This window comes from Rousettus aegyptiacus, unplaced genomic scaffold (genome assembly GCF_014176215.1).
Source record: "Rousettus aegyptiacus isolate mRouAeg1 unplaced genomic scaffold, mRouAeg1.p scaffold_m13_p_10, whole genome shotgun sequence".
Lineage (NCBI taxonomy): Eukaryota > Metazoa > Chordata > Mammalia > Chiroptera > Pteropodidae > Rousettus > Rousettus aegyptiacus.
In genome coordinates this window covers 58672023-58696635 of record NW_023416285.1, presented here as the reverse complement: position 1 = coordinate 58696635, position 24613 = coordinate 58672023, and the positions used below count along the sequence as shown (strand labels likewise).

Below are 24613 nucleotides of genomic sequence, written 5' to 3'. Positions count from 1 at the left end.
TAATATTGATTGATGAATTAATGAATGAAAGAATTAATAATAATAATAACAATAATAATAATAGCTAAAAATTCTTAGTACTTTACTATGTCCCAAGCACTGTTCTAATTACTACATATGTATAAATACATTTAGCCTTCAAAATATCTCTATGAGGTCAGTGCTATTATAATCCTCGTTATACAAATGAAGAAATTGAGGCACATAGAAGTTATACATGTTGATAGTTCACTGCTAATAACTCATATAGCTAATAGTTATATGGTGAAAAAGTGGCAGAATCTAGATACCAACACGGGCAGATCTGTTCTCAGGAATATTTTGCTTAAATGCCTTTAGTCTGTAGACAAAGCCTAATGGAAAATGTACACATTTTCCTAAATAAATAGCATTAAATATAACTCAATATAACTGAAAAATTATGCTTCACACATCTTGAAAATTATGGCTTACTAAGGAAGGCTTCTGCGGCCTTACTGTAAAGCATCCCCTTTCTTACTATCCTCTAGCATCGCTATTGAAAACAACCACCTGATCTGACTTTTGAAAATCGCCAATTTCTCATTCTAAAATGTAGGTTTGGGACTATACACTTTAAAATGTCTTTTTCCCCTCTAAATTCTAGGTTCTAAAAATGTATTTCTGTGCTCTGATGTGCATCTAAAGTATTGACAGTAGAAAGAGAGGGAAAAAAAAGCCCTTTCTATACCTACTGCTGGTCAACTCTTTTCTGTATTGGAACTTTAGTAGAAATTGCACATGATTCCTCAATGAAATAGAAATTAAACGGAAGCTGACAAAGAGATAGGAGATAGAAAAAAAATGGCTTTTCCAAACTTCATAATAGCCTTTGGGTTTTTGCTATAGTGCTATATCGTACTGACCAGCACCCTTTGGCATACCTGATACTGGATAGCCCACACATAGAGTTACTATATGACTCGGCAATTCCACTCCTAGGTGTATATATATATACATATATTATAGATAGATGATAGATAGATGATAGATAGATAGATAGATAGATAGATAGATAGATAGATAGATTTAAGAAAAATACAAATATGTCCATGCAAAAAATTGTACATTAAGATTCAGAGAAATCTTATCCATAACAGTCAAAAGTGAAAATGATACCAAATATTAACTGATGAATAGATACATAAAATGTAGTTGTCTGTACAGCAAAATATTACTTGGCAATAAAAGGGAATGAAGTATTGATTTGTACTACCATATAAATGAGCTTTGAAATATAATATTGAGTGAAGGAAGCTGATCACAAATGACTATATATTTATATAATTCCATTTATAGAAAATGTCCAGAATAGCCATATAGAGAGAGATGGAAAGTAGATGAATGATTGCCTAGAACTCGGATGGGTTGGGAGGAAATGAAGAATTACTACTGATAGGCTTTGGAGTGTGTGTGTGTGTGTGTGTGCGCGCGTGCGCGCGCATGTGAATGTGTGCACACGTGCGTGCACACGCATGTGTGTGTGTGTGTGTGTGTGTGTTGAAAATGGGCTCAAATTGTGGTGGTTACATAAATTTGTAAATATACTGGAAACCATTGTATACTTGAACTGAGTCACTGTGGGGATGTGAATATTACATATTATTGTAGATATATCACAGATATACACACATGTATATGACATCTCCATAAAAATGTATAATTTATGTAGACTGAAAACTGAATAAAAACTAATCCATAAGCTACCCACTCATTTCCCTATTGTCATTGTTCTTTTGGAACATTTAGAAAAACCAAGATTTTATTTTCTCCTTTCTAATTCTTTATGATTTTTTTTATAAATCTATTATTAAGCATTATTTATTCATTGAAAGTACTTTGGAAGAACTTCAAGTAAAATGATAGGTTAATAGCAGCACCATTAAATTTTATGTACTAAATTGCATCTATAAAATAAATCTTTAAAATTTAAATTCTGTAGCACAAATTAAATACAAGAGTATATAGATGAATCTTAACATGGGAGTCTATTTCATACAAGCAATAAAGGTCACAGAAAATAACTAAAATTTTATTATCAGTGTCTCTAGTTCTAAGTAGCTAAGGAGGTCAAAGTTAATAACTAATAATGCCAATAATAACCATCAAAAAATTTCAATGAAAGTTATCAAGAAAATTTAAAAATTTTATTTGAAATGGGGAAAATAGAAAGTTAAACAATGGAATTTTTATAACCAAAATATAGAAAACTTGAAAAAATAATTTATTCTTGTTTCTTAAAAAGCAATTCAAACAAATGGGGATTCATTTAAAACTATACGAAAAGAAATATTTTAAATGTTTATTCTCCAAATTAATATATAGAAAATATAATTCTAAGTAAAATCTCGGTATTATTATTATTTGCTTTAAAAAATAAGAAATAAAATTCAGAAAGAAAAAGCAGCACATTTTTTTTTTAATTCAGAAAAATAAGGGCAAAAAATAGAAGCAGTACATCACATATTTAGATATACAAAGCTGCTGTAAGATGGTAGATCATGGTGAAAAATATGATGAATGAGACTAGGTATGTTCCTGAGCATTATTCTAGTCAAAACTTTAAAAACACTGTGTGTATTGCTATGTTCTTTATCTACCTCAGCTTTTTTTGAACAGGCCACAGTTTTTGTTGAATATTATTCACCATAAGGTCTAAGAAATATTTATGATAGCTATTTATTGTTTTAACTGGAGTTTAGTTTATTATGATTATTTTCAGTAATTCTTAATGAGAGGGATGGAACTTAGAGAGTTACTTTTTGTTTTGTTTTGTTTTTTTCACACTATGCACAGCCTTTTCGGCATATTCTGATATGCTCTCCTTGATGAAGACTGGTTACGTCCCTGAGAATCATTGCCTTAGTTAACCACAGATTAGAATAGGTTTTATTACCTTTTATGTGTGTTTTTTTTTTTTTTTGGAAATAAATATGTCAGTACCACTGATCTAAACTAAAGTGGAAATCCTTTTTAAGAATCTGATTAATATAGTCAATCAACAACAACCTCCATAATTTCTAGTTTTTATTCTGTGGATATGAAATCTCAATTACCAAATTGAAATCCATTACTGCAGTTCTGACCTTCCCTAAGGCTTAGAGTTTGAGTCAAATGCTACCCTGGTGGCTTTCCCTGCCAGACCTCATCCTATAGTTTGCTAGATTTCTCCTTGGAAAAAGAACATGTATTATGGTAAACCAAGTTCAACACTTACTATCAATAATCTCTGCCCCATTCTACTGGCTCTTCGATCTCCCCATTCCTCTTAAAGACATACACACTGTGATCTTGTACTGCCTAAAGTATCTATGATGAGCACTCTTGAAGTTACATGCTTATCCCAAGACCAGAGGAAATTGTGGCATTTAAAAGGACTCTATTTCAATCTGAATGTAGAGCCAACACTTCCAAAAGCAATACCTATCAGAATTTAATCACTAAAATCTATGCATATTTTTTTCCAGGTTTAGTATACTGAGACCTTCTTTGCGAAAAAAGTGTTATGCTATAGATGATAACACTTTAGAGTCAAAATGCTACTGGCCTTGCTATATACTAGTACTTAAGCAAGTTGCTTAATCTCTATTTGTTTCTTTGATTTAAAAAAAATATAGATGTATTTACATGGTACCTATCTTTAAATCCTTATAGTGATGTTGGTTGCATTAAAGGAAATGATGTATGTATGCGTGCATGACATTTATATTATTTGTGGGGAAAGCAATGTTCCTTGATTAGACATGAAATCAATATTATTTTATATGCTGAGGTTATTTTGAACCAAAATAAAGTAAAAGATTCTTATATTCACTTGTATGATTGATAAAGTTTCAAATCAATTCATTTGTAATGACGCAGGACCTTAAAAACAAAAATGGTTTTTGCAACCAAGTATGCAACATAGGTAAACATCAGATGTTTTTATAATTAAGATCGTCTGAAGTTTTTAATAAGCTATATTACACATGGACTGCTTACAGTGCACAACCACTGTCTTATTTCCTTTATAATAGTGCATTTAGTGTTCCACTGAAACATGACCAGTGAATGCACAATATTCTTAGTTACCATTATGAGGGGCTCTGTATATTACAGCTGCTCCACTGTGTCTGCTGTTAGCTAGAAAAATGCTGGGAGCAACAGCAGCTACTATCAACAGGGAGCCATATTAATTATTTGAAATGTGCCTCATAAGAGGAATCAGCAAAGTTTATTACTAGTCGAATATTACTTGAAACAGGAAGGTTACTCTAACTGTTATCATAATCTATGTATCATTAACTTTCCTTGTTTAGGAAAAGAGATTAACGACCCTGTAAATTGGTATAGTAAATGTGTAAAATATAACTGCATATTCCCATTGTAGAAAGGAGTGGGTCATCCACTTGTACCCAAACCTTCTTTACATAAAGTAGCTTTAGAAATTGAACTGACTCTGTAATTATGTTTTCTTGCCTTAAAATCCTGTCGCTTCCTGGATCATAGGTATGCAAACTATAGCTGCTTTGACTATTAGAAAATTCTTTTGTTTTTCAGCTAACAATTTTTTTCAGTCAACATCTCAGCCTTCAATTAAAGTTTAACTCATAACCCAGAAAATATATCACAAATTTGTATAAGCTAGCAGAATGCTTTTTAAGGAATAAAAAATGAATGCATCTACCTGCTTTTTATATTGTGGTCAGCTATTGTTTTTTTGTTGTTGTTTTGTTTTGTTTCTGTTTTTGTTTTTATCAACTACAATAAGAGGTAGGAGTAGTATGCTATTAAAATAATGTAAGTAAATCATAAAAATAAGAGTTAATTAGGGTTATAAAGTTATCTAAATAAGTCCTGCTCAAAGTGTTATCTGACATTGATGCCTGTCTGCAATGTGTTTATTACTGATCTGCAATGAATGAGTTCAGAAACTGAGAATGTTTAGAAATAGCAAATTGATAAAGTACTTATAATCTAACAATTAAAACCAGAACTGGTATTTTGTATGTCTGTGCTTTTAGTTTTTCCTTTTCATTTTTCTTGTAAATCATTTTGTCATTTTAAAAGTGTCACTTGACAATAAATTTGTAATTTAACAACAACCAAATATCTGGATAGTATGAGAAGGACTGATTTAATTGGTTGTTTTTTGGATGACTCAAAATGTTTTCTGTGCTTGAATAGATATGTCCACACTCTATAATGGCTATTAATTTAGTATAAAGAGAGATAATGTGACATCATAAAACAAAACAAACAAACAAACAAACAAAAAGCAACAATACATAACCACAGTATAATTTTAACATTTAATTTTGGGTCCACAGGGCAGGCACATCATGGACAGATATCATATATCTCTCCACCAATTCACCTTGACTCAGAGCTGGAAAGACCCCCTGTTAGAGGTAAGATTTTTTGTTTTTGTTTTTTGTTTCACCCACTCCCTCCCCTTCTCCCCTACTTAATTTAAAGAGGAACTCTATTCATTCTTTGGTGAAGGTAATTAATTAAATTGAAGATGGTTGTAAATGTGTATTTTACAATGCAGTGCCTGTTTAAAAAGCAGGGGGAAATAGTGTGTCAGAAATCTAATGATAGAATGAGTAACTTTTATTTATAAACTAAAATGTGAAATGTTGTCCTGAAAAGTGTTTGTAAACCAAAATAAGAAATAAGAATGCATAGTGATTCAACTAGTGGAAGCTTTGTTAAAAACCAACCTAGATTTAGAGATTATCAATAACCATCCCTTTTATTTTTATTAGAACTTATTTTCTCTATTATTCTATTTTTTTATAAAATAAGATGTCAACCCAAGTCATATTGATAGATATATTTCCTTACAAATTGATAATTTATATTTTATTATTTTAAAGTCATTTTAGTATTACTATCATTTAGTTTTAAAATGTATAAATTATAATTATGTATTTTAAATTGATGCCGCCTGTTTAAATATGTTTTTTAAAGTGTCATACAAAATAAAAGTAACATTCGTAATTTCATAACCTAAATACATAATTTATCTTTTTGCTTTTAAGAAATACTTATTAATGCTTTTCAAAATGTTTTATAAGGTTCAAAGCTGAAGTAATATAGATGTCTTTAATTTTATAAATTCCAAATATCCTACGATTAATTTTTCAGTTTGAAGTAATGCAGTATATTTTCTTATACCTTCAAAAGTATTAATTACTTGATATAATAAAAGTAATTAGATTTGACTTTTATGAGCATGTTTTCTATACATGCTATTTATTCTGCCAGTTTTTTGGGGTTTTTTTAGCTTTTCTTTTCTACCCATTAAGCTTCTGCCAGTGTTTCAAAGCTCTTTATCTGATAAGCTTTCCCTGACTTTGTACTAGGGAGGAGCTAAATGAATGCCTCTATTCTCCAAAGGTTCTGTGCTTGCCTCAGTTTTTATACATACGGCAATGTATTTTATTTTTTATTGTGCATGTTTCTCTTTCTCTTCCCTAAGATCCTTGAGGGTAAAAAGTGTCATAATTACTATTTCTATTCCAGCAACCTGTATATGCTTGGCACATAGTAGGTACTCATAAGATAATTTCTAAGTGACTTAAATTGAAGGTGACAACCTAGATTTTGAAAGGTGCATTCTCATTTTTCAAAGAGAAAAGGGATCAGGGAAAATAAGGGAATCCCACGAAGAGGAAGCAGAATGAACCAAAATGTGAATATGTGAAAGTTGTGATGTTTTTAAGGAAACACTCTGGGTGCTCAGTAAAACAGTAGCAGTTCCAGCAGAAGAGACTAGAAAGATGTAATGAGGCAGATTTTGAAGGATTCTGTATTCCATGCCAAAGAGTTTCTATTTTATCCTGAAAAAAATCATGGAATATATTTTTTAATTTATTACTCTTTTTAATACAGATTTTTTATTATTATTATGGTGGCATTGATTATTGAAACTCAGTAAGTTTCAAGTGTACAATAAAGCATATATATACATATATATACATGTATATATACATGTATTAGCAGTAAAGCATATATATACATATATATATATACATATATATATATCATTGTGTTGAAATATTTTTAATTTAAAAATTTTTTTTCTTCAGTCAGTGGGTTGTTATAACATTATCGGTTCTAGATATGAAAAAAATATATCTAAAGTCAGAGTGGATGATGAGAGATTGGCAGAGAGAGGCTGTTTCAGTAGTACAAGAAAAGATGACTGAAAAATAAGCGATATGTCAGCACCAATGGCAAAGCTGAGAAATATTTTGAAGAGACATGGCATTTAGCTGAGCAGAACAGGGAAATGAGCGGAAATGCCTCTAAGGTTCCTATATTACTTAAAAGCTTGGATCCTTATGATATCATCCCTCACCAAGAGGAATAGATGAATTTTAAATTGATGGATTGTTTTAGATATGTTAATTCTTAGTAGAGACTAGATGTTTAGTAGGTAGTTAGCAGACTGATTGCTTTTGGAGGGGAAGGTGCTCAAAGTATGGTAGTTACCTCAGTGTCATTTGGGGTGACAGCCACATGACTCTCATTATCAAGCAGACTATCACAGGCTCATTCCTACTGTGACAGGATTTTCAGCAATAAGTAGGCAAGTCATAAAGTTCAGGTATTTTTCAAGATTCTGTTTGTGTTGGCCAAAGCAAATCAGCCAATCCCAGACTTAAGAGGGAAAAAATAGGCTTCATCTCTTAATGATGGAATGACAGTCTAAAAGATCGTGAATATAGTAAAGAGGAATTTGAGCCATTTCAAATTATTATAGTTGGGTAGACAAAGAGTAAAATAAAATAAAACAAAAATCGATTGATAAAATGAAAGGATATAGAGCTAATAAACTTGGAAGTTATAGACCTTTCTTATTTTTAGTTTCCTCAAGTACTGCACCGAAGATCAAAAATAAGAACATCACAGTGTTGGAGATAATACAGAATAGAGTCTGGTATCTGGTAGGCCCTAGACAAAATGTGTTACTACTTATTTTTGAGTTCACTGCCGTGGCATATGGAAGAAATTGGGCTTTGAAGGCTGGCAGAACTGTTTGACCTTAGGCAGCTTCCCTCTATCAGCTGTAAAACAAGAATAACAATGCTATTGTGGTGATATTATTAGGATAGTTAAGTGAAATAGTTTCAAGTTCCTGCAAAATCCATGATATAAACTAGACCCTGAAGAGTTGGTAGGGAGGTAGGCATTATTAAAAGCTTTGCTTTAAAATGACTTCATCTTAGTAAAATGTACTGATGATGTTGACCTGAGTAAGAATGAATTACTGGAATGCAACAGTCGTGTCTGCTTGACATCTGCCTCAAATTGTGCTCTCTGCCTCAGAATGATTGTCTTGATAGCTTCTAGTTTTCATATCATCCCTCTACAAACATTGTCCCGAAGACCTTCCTAAACTGTTCTGTGATTAATGCAATTTCAGCCATAGTCACTAGCTCATATGCCACAGTACATGTGCAGTTTTCAAAAAAAGAACATCTAACTATATAGAAAGGTTTATATAAATCAAAATAACATTGGGAAACATCTTGTCCTTTTTTTCTTAAATCTAATATTTTATTTAAAAACAAATCTCAGAAGTGGGATAAAGTTGGCATAATAATGTAATTACTTTGGAACCACAAAATATTTCCTGTCGACTTTCAATCATTTACTATTTTTAATTAAAGTGTAAACCATTGATAATATTTATATGAAACACATCATATTGTTTCAGATATTTTACCATTTTTTTTGTTCTCATCTGAAATATTCTAGATTACTTGGTGCTATCTTTTTTAATAGTGATTGTGCTCTGAGTATTTGAGACAGTGAATTACACAAATGAACTGTACTGTATCTATATCTACACAAACACACACACACACACACACACACACACACACACACACACACACACAGAACCCTCATGTGTATTATAGGTTTTTATTTGAATTAATATGATAAGACAAATTAATGTCTTTAAATAATTTGGAATTTTATCTCTAGTAATTATATTTTTTTCTGTGAGATTATATAGCAATATCCTCTGAATGACCTGAAAACTAACATTTTTAACTTTTCCTTTTATATTTTTCTGCTATAATTGTATACCTATTCAGAAATGAGAGATATGTCTAGATATTTTCATTCCCACAATGACCTATAGCTCTATATCCTCTTTCTTGTCTACATGCATGTTAATGCTTTAAGAAATGTTGCTTTAAGGATTCATTCCTTGTGTATTTTACCGACTGAACTATATTTTTTATAGGAAAACTATACTTAATTTTCTGATATTCATCCAGCTAGCAATACAAAACAACATAATTTAAAAATTATTAATATGTTTATCAGTATTAGCATAAGGAACCTTTAAATAGAAAATATGAACTATCTAATATATAATAACACATCATATTGTTTCAGATATTTTACCATTTGTTCTTATCTGAAATATTCTAGATTATATTGTACTCTTTTTTTAATAGTGATTGAGCTCTGAGTATTTGAGACAGTGAACTAATTATTATTTACTTTGAAATTGTGTTTTAAAATCCTATGCCAAGCAATCGTTATTCAAATATGTATACATACAGACACAGATATAAATATAGATATCACAATTTTAATCCTTTGTTTTGTTTTTGCCTCTTCAAATTCTATATCACCTATGAATCATTTTGGCTTTAATTCACATATCACCATCCTTCCTCCTTTCAATTCTCTTAATTTCTTTTAGTTTTGTTCCTTTTTTCGGGTAAAATATTTTGTGGAATTGATGTATTTATTAGTCAAAATATTTTTTTCTTTGGTATTATATATTTTAATTGTGACTAACATGCTCTTAGTAACAAAATAGAAAATGTAGTATCAAGTTACCAAATAGCCTTGAATAAAATGTTGTAATCTACATTTCAAAGCAATCAAAATATATCAATTCAGCTGCTCTTACTGGTGAGTAAATTTGTTCCTTAAATTTAATGTGATCATACATGGCATTTGGTCACATAATTTATGCCTGTGGTGACTTTCTTCAATTTACAGATTTTATTACTGAATAGGGGTGTAAATTCCAATAGTTTACTAGTGCATTAATGTCACAATACATTACAAGGTAATTAACCAGAGCTGCCACTATAAATAGAAAAATAGTCATAGCCCTCACTATAAACTACTTAATAAAAGTAAGGTCCCGAATCAGCATTCACCATTATAGTAATTTTTTCTTGCCATATGTCTCATTAATCAGGGTTTTAAAAAAAAAAAAAAAATCATGGCTTCATCTAGAAGCACTATTATTTTTAAAGCTTTCATTATTAAAATAAGTTTGTTATAATTCTGTAGTTAATTTAATGGGATTGATTATATATTTCTGTATGTGAATAAGTACTACATGTTTTTCAGACATATTTCACAATTTTATGTATTATAATTGGAAACGAAAGACTTCTTTGGTAATATTGATAACAGATTCATAAATAAGCACAGTGGAATCTTAGCAGGGCTCATTAAGAGTTGCAGTTCTGAAGGGCATGTGTCCTCACCAACTATTCTTTCTTCCCTAACCTTTATTTTGCCTCCTAACTATTCACATGAGAAATATCCTATCCCAGAATTATGTCTGTGTTACAGTCTGAATCACTCAATAAAGGGAATTTGTAAGAGTTTGTGTTGGAAGCTGAATCAGAATCCTAAACAGAGACTATTATTCGACAATCAAATACACCAGTTGGGGCATGCTCTTCAGGTGAAACTTTGTTATTTTGTTTTTGGCTTTCTTTTGTTTAACTGTTTTCCAATACGATCTGGTGACAGTCTTAGCTGCCAATTATAGAACTCAACCTAGGAATTCTTTACAACAGCTACACCCAACCTTCTTAGCATCAGAGACCAGTGCTTCTATGAGAATCTAATGCCTAATGATCTGAGATGGAACTGAGGCTGTGATACTGGTGCTGGGGAGTGACTGCAAACACGAATGAAGTTTCTATTGCCTGCTGCTCACCTCCTGCTGTGGGCCCAGTTCTTAACAGGCCATGGACCTATACTAGTCCATTGCCGAGGGTTGGAGACCCTGCTTTACAACATCACTAGCAATTCAAGTTAGGTAAATTCCTGTCAATAACCAACAAGACATTAACTTCTGAAAATTATCCTCCATTTATATTACTAAGGATGATATTTTGAATGTTCTGCTACGTAAAAAAAATTGACAGTTATCAGGTATACTTCACCTTCCAATATGATAAACCATTAGTTTTACAGCATTGTATTTATTTTATATGTAATATTTTATATAACCTTTCTTTATATATAATCATATTTAATCAGAAGTCTAATACTAAATACTAATTTGTGCATTTACTAATTGTTTACAGTTACAATTTATACTCAGAGAAAAAGCTAAAATATTTGGGTACATTTGAAAAACTACATCTATTTTTTTACTTTTTTTTCGTATAATAAACTGAGTAATATAAACATGGTTCAATTGGCACATAATCAATAAACTAGAATAATGCCAGGCATTAAGTTTCATGTGCAAATTGAATTACATTCAGCAATCCACACACTGAAAATATTTTTTAAAGTTCAAAATAAACAGATGGTCTTGCCTAGTGCATCTATATTAAAAATAGGCTATAGCCAAAGATTTAGCATCACAAATTAAAGACATTAACACACAACATTATCTAGTGAAATGTAAAAACATTTGAAATTGATTAAAATAAAATAGGAACTAGACATCTGGCATTCTTACTGAGGAGTTTCCAAGCCTGTTCTTTAATATTCATGACAGTGTTTTCCTAACTTATCTGGTTAGCAAACATATGATAGAACATAATTCCCTACCTTTAGTTCCGCTTAACACAAAGGAATAAAAAGGAAACTTGCTAATAACAGAGTGTTCTGACCATGTTAAGTAAACATCTCTTTCCTGCACTTGTAAATGCCAAACATTTTTGCTGTGTTTCAAGTATACTGTGACAATAAAGAGAGTATAGCTTGTTAATATAAATTGTACTCCCAGACACAGGATAAATATTTTATATACATTCTCTCATTTAGTCTTACAAGGATCCTATCCCTTTTTTATTCATACTTATTGTTTGTCATTATATTTTGAGCACTGAGCATACTACTGTAGTACTACATAGTAATAATTGAATTTGAGTTGAATTTAATTGAAGTTAAATCCTAAACTTAATGGTAAAATCTATTTTTTATTTAGTATTTTTAGGGATTACTATGAAGGTTTTGTAAATTAGAACATACTTTTCAAATATGTATAAATTATAGTTTAAAAGCCAACATTTATCATTTGAAATAACTTAGCGCACTCTTCCATGCCCATTGTGGTATATAATTTATATCTTGAGAATAATAATTCCAGAGAGTAATGTGATCTGGAAATTTTTCACTTTAGGTTCTTAGTCAACTTGTCTCGGCAGTCTCTCAGTGAGCCTGAATGACAATGGGGAGAGAGTTTGAATACTACTTCCCCATTGGCTGATGGAATAATATTCTTAGTATTCAAAAGGCATTAAATAGAGGCTTGATACTGTTGTGATCTGAACATCCCCCTTCAGAATTGCTGTGACTGATGGCATATTCAGTGGTAATGATATTTGACTTGAAGATGGTGGCTCTTCCATGGAGCTCTTGCTTGCGGCAAGGGAAAGTCACCAGAATTAGGATTTCTCTAAGCAGCTATGACCAGGATTCAGGCCTCTGAAATTCACACCTCTCGCCTCCCCCAACTCCCTCTGCCCACTCCTAACATTGCTACTATAGTTTCCAGAACATACTTTGTCTTATTTTATCTTTAGTCCCATTCAGAAAAATGAGAGTATAGCTGCTTTATCTTGTTCAGAGAAAACATTTAATATTTTCTAAATGTCACAACTTTTTACATTGAGATATCGCTAGTCAGTAATAATAATAATAGCTAACATATATTATGCAAATTAACTTTAAATCATGTTCAGACTAAAAATTATCTATATGATACCCTTTCTCCCAATTCCCCAAAAGAGCCAATGATAATATTCTTCAGGATATTCTCATACATACCACCGTTTTAAGTGGGCATGGTATGAACACTACATATTTAAACTTAACATTTATGCCCAGCCCATTTTAAGCACTTGCCATGGACCATTATTTTATTAATTTCCTGAATTCCATGAAGCAAATAGTAATGCTGTAATTTTGTAATTGAATAAACTGAGGCATAGAGAGTTGTTTTTTAACTTCATAAAGGTCGGACAAGTATTAAGTATTAGAGCCAAGATTCAAACCCAGGCATCTATAAAAATATTTTATGGAATCTTTTCACATATACCTGTGACTTAATTTCCAAAACTGCATATTACAGCAAGGCATGGAGGAGTCTGACTACCATTAGTACAGTATTTTTAAGAAAATTTCTTACCATCCTTATTATTCATCTTAAGAACACAACATGACACAAGTAGTTTGAGCACTTATATACTATTTATTACCCGGTGACAAATAAATGTTTTGCGTGTCCATTTTATTTTATAAAATAGAATGTCTTTGTTTACTGCTACTGTTATCTTTTACTCTTTTAATTAAATGTCTTATAGTTTGTCTCAAAAGAGCTGTCTAAAATCATTCCATAAAAAAGTTAGGCATTCTGATGGTGTTTTACAAAATATATACAAATTAATGTACTAAATTTTGTTATGTTTTATTTGTGGTGAAATACCTTATGTGTGCTTTTTATTTATTTTTTTAATTCCTCAAAATGATCATTATATATGTAATTATCAGAAAATAATTTTATACCTGTAAACTGAAAATTAATTACCTTGTCGCCTGCAGTTATGTTGACTGCCACTGCCAAAGTCTGGGATGGGATGAAGAAAGAATTGGCCTTGATTGTCCAATGTAACAGTCACCTTCATCCCCACCTCCTGAATATCCACAGCTGCAAGGTTCCAATTCTTTGGTGTACCCACATAGCGTATACGTGCACATGTTCATACACATTCACACACACACACACATACACACACCCCACTCAGGATTATCTTTTTAATATAACAATTTCTATTTGATAATAGATTTAGAAGATGAGTTATGATAAAAAATTATGTATGATAAATTATTTTTTTTAATGTCTTTTAGAGCCAATTGCCTGAAATTAGATAAAAATCTCTTTTCTCTAGATTCATTTTTATACTTGGACAGTAGGGGTTGGGAGTGTTTCAGATACAACGTTTATCCCCATATCACCATTTGGAGGATGAGAGCCCTATATCCTTAGTGGTGCAAAGGTATGCTTTGCATGGGAAGTGCTGAATTCAGTTATTCTTCATCTCATAATGCACCAAACAACATTGGCTTCACACAAAGAGGTACTTCACTCCCTCAATACTAAGCCCTTTTCTCTTCGTTAGTCATAGCTCTGAGTCCAGTGTTTATTACCAATTTGTAAGAGTCCACCAAAAACCAATTTCCCTCACTGGAACAGGTACTCCTATTAAGTTCGGCATCAGATTCCCCTGGCTAGAGTCACATGGAAACATGCAGATTGAATACTAATGCTTGCATTTAATCCTGAGAACCCATTTTGCTAACTAGATGACCATGGACAAATCCCATAGCCACAGCAACAACCTCTTTCCCCGGATTGTTTATATATCAAATGTCAAATGTAATATTATATGTGAAAGTGCTTCTTACCCTATAGAATGCCATACAAATATTACCTAATATAATTTAGCAGCAACACTTTATTGCCCTAGTCTAAAACTCAGTATAACTTATACATGGTAAGATCAAGAAAATAAGTCCTCTAAAGTTTTACAATGTTCTCATTCTCCTTAAATCCTGTTAGTTTAACTATGATACAATTTTATATTAAACATAACAATATTTTCCCTGTGAATGTCTCTACATTTAAAATCTAAAACTTGTATCAGACAATAAAACTATATATCAACTTTTTCTCTCTGTGCTCTCCTGAAAGATTAACTTTCAGTCAGTATTCAACAAATATTCTCTATGCAGTTGCATGTTATGCATGGGTTAGATTTAGAAGTTAGTGATTAAGGCCAAAAGAAAACCAAAAAAAACCAAATCCCACCTTGAAAAAAATCCCCTAAATTATCAATAAAATATGGTAGATTCAACACTGAGTTATTCCTCAATGTCAGAAAATATGAATACAAAAATACCCAAAATCTCACTTGGATGTGGAGACCCTTAAGTGGTAAGTGTCTACCAATAGTACAGTATTTTTAAGAAATACCGTGATGGGGAAGACAGAGGACCCAGAGCTGCCATCCCTACCCTTCCAGTCAGTCTGTGCCGTGTGCTCAATTGAGGAAAATGGCAAATGGCATTTTCTTCCAAGTTATTTTTGAATGTATTTAGTTGAATGTACATCAAATTAATTTTCATATGACTATACTATTGTGAATGCTACTATCTGCCGTGTACTCTGCTGGGACCTGAAAGTACATTTGAATACAAGAGAGAAAAGGTGTTTGCCTCATGAACTTTACCTTGTAGTGGGGGAGATGAACAATAGATCAATTATGGATTAAATATCAAGATTATAAGTAGGTTATGATTAGAGGATATAAGGTAGATGATCAAGGAAAATCACAACAGGGTAGTGACTAATGAGCTGAACTGTAAGAATAAAAGTGAATTGGCCATTATTAAAGTTGAAGGATAGTAAAATCAAAGGCCCTAAAGTAGATAAGTCATGGTGTGTCAATTCCTTTGTTCACTAAGCAAATACTGATTAGGGCTTCATATGTACCAGGCCTTGATGGAATTGTGCAGTTTACAAGTCTTTCAAGACTTCTGTTTTCATGAAACATATACTCTAGACAGGGGAAAGAACCGTAAAGCAACAAAGTATTAAACAAATAAATGGACATGATCATTTCTGGAACATAATGTAGCGGGGGTGGCGGGGGAGAGGTTTACTGTGGATATAGTCAGAGTATTTAAGGAAGACTCAGATCATGCAGGGCCTTTTCAAAGAAAAAAACAGAGCTGAATAGTAGTCAAAATGCTAAAAACGGACTTTTTTCGAAGGGACCTCAGTATAGAATGGGCATCAACTCTAAATACAGCATGGACAAATGGGAACTTATAGCCAAAGAACAGAGTGGGAAGGGAATTACTAAGAAAAATACTAAATTAGAGGTCAAAGAGATTTAGGAACCAACATGATAGGGCTCCTGCTGAAGGCCAGGGTAATCAGATCCCACCTAGGGGACTGGAGGATGCAGAACTGCATCAGATAAGGAAGACTAGCACATGTAGAGGATTGGGGGTTCTGGTTAAACTGCCTTAGCAGAATTCTTACTAAAACTGGATTTTACAAGGAATTACACAGATGGTCCTAGGAAAAGCTTCAGAAATCTAATTAAAGTTTGGCCAAGTAAAGAATCTTTGTCAGTCTTGTAGGTCTTGAAAGCAGCTGGGGTTTTATTTTAAGAGCTATGAGGATCCCCTAACAGTTTTTTACACGCAGTAATACATAATCTGATTTCGATTTTTAAAAGACAACTCTAGCTATAGGCAGAATGGAGAATAGCCTAGAGAGAGGTAAATCCAATCATATTGGTGTGGTCTTTCTTAAAATTTTATTTCCAGAATTCCCTCCTGCCATTTAAATTCTCTGAAGATTGTCTTTCCTTCTTTCCCCTCCATTTTTCACATTACTGGCCTCTGGGTAATGTCTGACTTCTCTGATCCAGAAGCAGCAGAATAATTTGGAAACTTGTGAATTCAAATTGGTGTGGGACTAAATGCCGAGCCCTTTAGATGCAGTACCTGAGGGAACACCTTCCTAGATTCCAGTTAATGCCCTGGAGTTGCAGCCGCCACAGGGAGAAAGAGCATTAGCTGCTAACGGGTAACCAAAGAAAAGACTGCATTTGTTGAGTCCATAAGGATCAAATTCTCATGCTAGGCACATTGACTATTGATCCTGTGAAAACAAGAACAGTTTCAGACATGGCTGGCGATTGTGAAACTGTTAGTCAATTGGTCAGATTAGTCTGCATTGCCTCCAGTACTGGATTAGACTTAAGTGTCCACAGTCAATATGAACTGAGGAGAAACAACTGAGTACAGGGCTTGTATATCAGATTAGAATAGATCTTTATGTACCAAGCCTAGCAATTCTAAATATCCTATGGATGCTGGGAAACCACAAAAGATTTCAGGCAAAGAGGCATTAATACAACTTGCACAGAAATGTTGACTCCAATGTTGAGGATAGATTGAGAGCAGAGAGAACTGATAGGTTATATCAAGAAAGAGTTATTGAGAGTATAAACCAAAAGACAGTAGCAATGGGAATGAAGAGGTCAAGGTGGATTCATAAACACCGCAGTTAAAGCATTAAAAATCTTAGTGAGTGGTTGGATATGTTGAGAGAGAAAACACAGTTCCTTGATTTCTAATTTTGATCATTTCTGTAGATACTGATAACTATTCTGGAAGACGAGTAGTTCATGTTCAAACTAAAAATTATCCATTATTAATCCTTTGAAATGAGATTGGAAATTGTTTCCTTTCAGTTTATGAGAGATATAAAAATAATTTCAGGAGTATCTGAAACCTTTAGCCTTTTACGAGTAATTGAATTGGCCCTTTTGTCACCAGGTGGTTAGTTATTTCAAGAAGTAATTTATTTAGAAAAGTATGACTAGTGGATTTATGTGATACTGAGTCTGATAAAGTTATTTTCTGGAACCTGAAAGGCATGCCTGCCAGACTTTATTTAGGTGTTAATGAATGAATAAACGAAGTCAATACTAGAGAGTAAAAACCACCTCTGGTTACTAAGCAGTCCATGCCTTTCCTTTGTTTCACTATTTTGAACAATTGTACTTCTTCATTTTAAATGTGTATGTTCATTTGAGAGGGGCACCTCCGGGGCATACTTGTTTGTGTATTAGATAAAACCATTTTTGAAGACAGACATGGAATGTACAGGCTGCACTGCAAGCACATAAAACCTGGAATACCAGCTGGAAAATGTTAGTCTTGTATTTCTGATTTCTTAAAGTATTAAAAAAAAAATTAAGTTTTAAGTTTTGCTTCTGTTATTTTTCTGTTATAAAAAAAGTGATGTTATCTTATAAAAAATGGGATTTTTTTTAGAAGCAAATCCTTTTTTTAAAATCTCTCCTTAAAAAAAGAATCTGTGCTATATTTTTCTTTATAAAATCTACCTGGTAAAATATTTACTGCTGAGTTTAAATGCATATAAACTGTTACTCTGGAAATTTTCTTAATTGAGTACTTCATTTTGCACTTTGTTGAGATGTGCACCTTGAAAACACTGGTGAAATTTGCTATTTCCACCTGATGCCAGCTACAGCTGGAGCCCAGGCCATTTCTGTACTTCACACAGCACTAGTTTAAAGCAAATTCCATATTAAAGGCTACCTCCCTGCTCTTTCTTCTGTTAAACACATCTAAGGCAAAGAAAGAGCATAATATTTTATTTAAGTTCCAGTTATTTTCCTTTTCACCTCTTCCCTTTCCATTTCTGTTACTCTAGAACTATTACTACCGGTCATGCTCTTAACTTTGAAATATTTATAGGAAAGATTTATTTTAAATGAGCAGATGGGCCAGTTCTAAGACAAGCTGCTATATTAATAAACATGTGTGGTGCTTTATCAGCAAAGGAGCCTATTTTGACATTTCTTCTGGATGATTTGTATAGCCTATCACTATCACACCTCGTGCAGGGACAATAAATGGACACTTAATAGTCAAGAAGTGTGTGAACACCTTCCATTATAACTTCATTATGCTAGATATAATCATCTATTACTGAATGTCAGGCACTTAATTTATGATCAACTGCCCTATGGAACTAATGGCCATACAAATGAATGGTCTGTTCATGTCACTTTTACTGTGAATTTTCTTCTCTCAATTCCATCTCCTTTTTAAAATGCATGGAATTAATTTATATCTTTTGGGGATTTTAGAATATAAGATGTTTTGTTTATATTTATGAAATTTGAGAAGGAAAATATGAATCACACGTGATGTAAAATTTCATATGTTAATGTAAATATCTGTTTAAAATTATAATGCAAATTTTAGTTATCTTTATGCTGCACAACAATGTACATATAGTTAACAGTATTGTACTGAATATTTAAAAATGCAAGAATGCAAATTTTGTTTATTTTTTGCTATAATAATAATAATGATAATAATAATAATAAAAACCTTCTCTGATCTCAGAAGCTAAGGAGGGTGGGACCTAGTTAGTATTTGGATGGAAGACCATGTAGGAACCCAGGTGCTGTAAGCATTAAAAAAAAAAAAAAAAAAAAAAACTTTTCTATTGGACAACATAAACAACTATATATTCAGCGTGATACTATTGACAATATAGATACAAGAAAAATAGTGAAAATAAAAGAGAAAATTACTAGTAGAGAGGAGCTGAGGGAAATAAAAAGGAAAAAGGTAGCCACGGAATTAATACTTAATAGGCTTTCAGAATTGTTTCCTTCTGGCATCTCCAGAAACTTCTGACCTTTTCCTTTGGACTTAAGGACACCTAGTCAGAACTTTATCATGTCTTATTTCAAGAGTATTATTAGAAGGAGCTTCAGCTCTCGTGAAGATTCTGATTGAAATTACTAACTAGGAAAAAGTTCCTTTCAGAGATGTCTCAGTTGCTGTCTAATGAGGACCTGACGACTGGGGAAATGGAAAAGAAATCTCAAAAACTATTTAATAGTCAGTAAAACTATCAGACCTTCTAGATCAGGAAGAAACTACATTACAGACAGGAAAATATTAACAAACTGATAACAGAGTTGGATGGTATGAGAATGAATCTACATTAGTACCAATCTACATTAGAATGACAATCCGTTATGATTGTCTTACCATTTGAAGGTCTGGAGCTGCCAAAAAGAAGGCTCTGCCTTTTTTATAATGTTACAGACTAGCAGGCGTCCACCAGTTTTAGCTTTTAGTTTGATGAATAGTAGTAGCACTCACACAGGAAACAAGATGGCGGAAGATTATTAAGTGCTTCATTGGAGTTGTAAACTTAAAGAAACCATGCATTTGGAAGGGAAGTGTTATATAACTGAAAACTGTCATCAAGGAGAAATTAGGGGTAGATCCCAAATGTGGATAATGATAAATTTATTACTAATGTTACCTTTGGGGTAATCTGAAATCTGTTGTCACCCCATAAGTACTGAGGGGTCCTTGGTTCTTTTTGCCAATACAGTGAATAATTAAAGATCAGCTAGATTTAGAAAAAGTATGGTTTATTAAAGTGTCTTTCAAGAGAGAAAGGGGTTTGATTAAAGTATGCTCCAAGGGAGGGGTAGGTTACAGTGAAAAGAATTGTAACCCTGTGGAAGTGGGGAGATCTGTATTTTTTTAGAGCCACGATGGGAGGTTACAGCAGTGTTACTAGATGATTGGCACATGAGGTCATTTTGATTGACATTTGGCTGTTATACAACCCTTTACTTACTGTGCATGTGGTTACCCAGGATTCAGTCTATATAATTAGATTCATGAACTTCAGGCATAGGCATGATATTATAATGATGATATAATGAGGCTGAGGTGAAAAGGAGGTCAGTGCAGGATCAATTGCACATGCCCTTGTGGCCATTTTAAACCAGCTACTGGTTTATGGCCTGTCATTTCTTCATTCCTCAGGATGCAGGAGTTATTTATAACTATAAAATGGGTGTTTCAAGGAGGTCTTTGGGTGGGGCTTTATTCCCCAGTCACTCATGTCTACCTAACTATCCAACACTAATATCTAAATAATTAAAAAGCCCTGGTACTATGAAAGAATAAAATTTCAAAGTCTCACTACACAGATACATTTGTAATTGGCATGGACATAGCTGCCTTGATTTCTACTCTCTATAGATACTAGTGGTCAGTAGACATACTAGTGTACAGAATATCCCATTGACTCGAATGACTGGAAAGCTCATTAACGTATGTGTTATAGAAGATGATCTTATAATGATGAATCTGAATATTGTTAAGATTGGTTTGGTGAAAATTTATTCTATAGTGACTTAGAGTGACTCTGGCTGAGACGCTTCAGGGGTACAGGCTCCCCAGAACAACTAATCAAGACTGCTATGTTTTATAGATCTGAACCCTTGTCCAAGTGTAACCAGAATCAAGGGCACTTCTGGCAGCAAGGCTCAGTTGGTTGGTCAAAATTCCAAAACCTGCAGAGTAAGCTTCATGTAGAAGAACCTTGAGTTAGTTCAGGCACCGGATAGCTCACTATCTGGTGACCTCAGTACTTGTTCTGAGGTACTAGACTGGTACTTGACAGGGACCTTTGGTAATTTCTTTTACATCCCCCCTTGTTATGTATGTTTTTTTCTTTTTTTTTCTTTTCTCACAACTTCTTTGGATTTGCCACATCAAAAATCTAGCTTGATTATTTAGAACCTTATTGGAAAATCTGGTTTTATAATCGCCTGACTGACTAGTCTAGAATCATTGTTTTTCTCACCTTTCTAACCATCAGGTTTATATAGAAATACACTTTTTTTTTTTTCTGTAGTATCTACAGGTAAGATCTTGATTGTTTTGTGGGCAAAGTAAAAACCATTGAGGAATATCACCATCTGAAAGTTTGGAGAAAAAATATGCATTCATTTGTATCTTTATCTTCAAATTTACTTTATTTATGCTGCTTTTGCCAAGACTGAATTAGGAATAGAAGCATTTATTGTAGTGTATAATTGGTAGGAAAAAGGTGGAGTACACTGTAATTTAATGTAAAATAACTAACATAATTCTTACAAAGTAATTTGGGTCATACTGCATTAAAAATGTGCAAAGATGAACACTTAACCTTTTTATTTTCGGCTATATTTATGGTCTTTAAAAACCATATTAGTAAGCAGCTTTAGTTATCATAGATGCTAATATTGGGCTTAACCCCTGCTAAAAGACAACATAAATTCAAATATACTTTAAAATAATTTAGATGTTTCAAAAAGAAAAGAGAAAAATGTTAATAAATGTAAAAATAATTTTAAAAAATTAATGAAATAGCACATGGTAGAAAATAGGACAACAGTAATTTGTAATAGTAATATGGAGGAAGCCCATTTATTTAGGGTGCATATCTTCACAATGAAAAGACTATAAATACTGATATTTACAAACCTTACTTTTAACACTAATATGTTAATAAATGTTGGCCAAATTTAATGGCAAACTTTGAGATGTAGCATCTATTTTAGACTATAAGGCAATGAAATGTAAATTGCTTTCAGTTCAGCAGAAATTGAATAATTCTAAAATGTAAGCAGCTCTCTTTATCCTCTTGGGTATAATTAGAGCCATTATTAATTTAGATCCATTAAACAGCTAGGAATTTGGGAACAATAATTAGATTTATTTGCAGAAATTGATTGAAGAATATCTAATCTAAAGAAAAATAACGTACAGTAGTCCCTCCCCACTTATCTATGAAGATACATTCCAAGACCCCCAGCGGATGCCTATAACTGCAAATAGTACTGAATCCTATCTATATACTATGTTGTTGTTGTTGTTGTTGTTTTGTACACATACATACCCATGATGAAGTTTTAATTTATAAATTAGGTAATTTCACAAATAAAAGATTCACTCTTACCGTAGATCTCGGCAATCTCAGAATACGATATTTCTTCTTATTAAGTTGAGAACTTTCATTTTTTCAACTGAAGATAGCATTTTACAGCTTCCTTTTGGCATATCTGTATTGCCAGTATCGCTACCCTGTGCTTTAAGGCCATAATTAAGTAAAATAAGAGTTGTTTGAACACGGGCAATGTGATACCATGACAGACGATCTGATAACCTAGACAGCTATTTAGTGACTAAGGGGAAGGTAGTATAATTTATTTCCTGTGTAGGACAGAGGGCGATGGTGTGAGATTTCATCGTGCTACTCAGAATGGCCCACAACTTAAAATTTATGAATAGTTTATTTTTGAAATTTCCATTTAATATTTTCAAATTGCAGTTGACTGCAGATAATTAAAAGTATGGAAAGCAAAATCACAAATAAGGGGGGACCACCATCATTTTTTGAGAATTCACACTTTTACTGTGTGTATTCTTTTTATATGTTTCATTTAAGTGACTTAATCTCTTTTCATTTTCTAAACTGGAAAAATTGCTCATTACATTAAACCTCCAAAATTCCACAATCACTGAGAAAAATATTTTATAACTAGTTTCCTATCAAAATATGACCCATTATTGTATGTACTGTTGAGTAACATTTGAGATGCAAACAATTGAAGCCTTGGAGTGATTAAAGTAGTAGAAGCCAAGTAAAAACAATTTAAATGCATTGTTTCCTTTATAAAGTCCACTGGAGTTTTGCTTTGTTTTGTTTTCCTGTGATTTAGAGTAGATAGTGTTAAATGAGTGACATGGAACTATATAATCTCTTGTTCATTTTACCAATCAAATTTGAATGTGTGCTATTCAGGACATTATGCATTGCTAAACTATGTGAATTAGAAGTACTCATAATTTCGAATCAAGAGATATGCAAAACCCAATGTCTTCCTTATGCTAATGTTTTTTTGCATAACAATATTATTCATGAATGCTTATTATAGCACGTATTAACATTTCATTTTTCATATTTATCATGAAACAAATTTACTTTCGTTAGACTTTTTAATATGTTCTCTATTAAGAAAGAAATTGGTAGGTGATTTCCATTTTTTTCTGTCATGTGAAATCTTTGCCTTTATAAACATGTAATTTAAAATATGACTTTTACTCAGCTTCTATCCAACTGTAAATGTAGGAGTAATATTGAATAATAGAAGCAAAATTGAAATCCAAGACTTAGGAAACATGGTTAGACATGCCATTACCTAATAAAATAAGAACAAGAAAGGTCACCAGTGACTGAATAGCAATTTTAAGACTAATACACTGTTTGGTACTTCATATAGGTTATTTTAATTCTTATGAAAACTTGGGATGGTAGGTATTTTTATCCTCATAGATGTAAGAAGCTGAAGTTTAGAGAAGGTAAGGTAGCTCACTCAGTGTTATTCAGCAATTAAATGCTAGAGCTAGGCTCTGGAAAAAATTCTAAACAGTAACCATGTTTTTTAGTAAATTATATAATAGTAGTAAAATACTAGCATTTCTCAGAAAACAACTTAAAAAAATAACAATGATGATAGCCTTCTAGGGAGAAAAGATCACACATGTTATTAGTAAATAGACCTTATTTCTCAGAGGTAGGGTTGGGGGAAGGCATTGCATTATTATTTTAAAGTTAGATGAAATGAACTGAATTCCATTTGTCATAATGTACTTTATACAGTTAGGAGTAAGCTTTAGAATGGTTTTGTTTGTTGTTGTTGATAAAGTTTTTATGTTTGACTTCTTTATTTCTCATCAAACTCTTATTACTTTGGGTCACATTACCCAAACCCCCATCTGTGGCTAAATGTAAACTACATTGTCATGATATTTAGTAATAATAACACTTGCTGAATTCTATGACAGAGGGAAAAAGGAAGAAATGTTCATGAACCACTTTGACTATCTCATTATA

General features: G+C 32.4%; 1 protein-coding gene across 27 annotated transcripts in view; it reads left to right on the top strand.

Moving 5' to 3' along the window:
* The window catches only part of ADGRL3 (adhesion G protein-coupled receptor L3), a 713052-nt gene that overhangs the window by 495541 nt on the left and 192898 nt on the right, over positions 1 to 24613 (top strand). For all 27 annotated transcript variants that reach the window (XM_036226761.1, XM_036226753.1, XM_036226746.1 and 24 more), the window contains one exon: positions 5328 to 5408. In XM_036226761.1, the coding sequence (XP_036082654.1) occupies positions 5328 to 5408 (81 nt within the window). The remainder of the gene's footprint in view (positions 1 to 5327; positions 5409 to 24613) is intronic.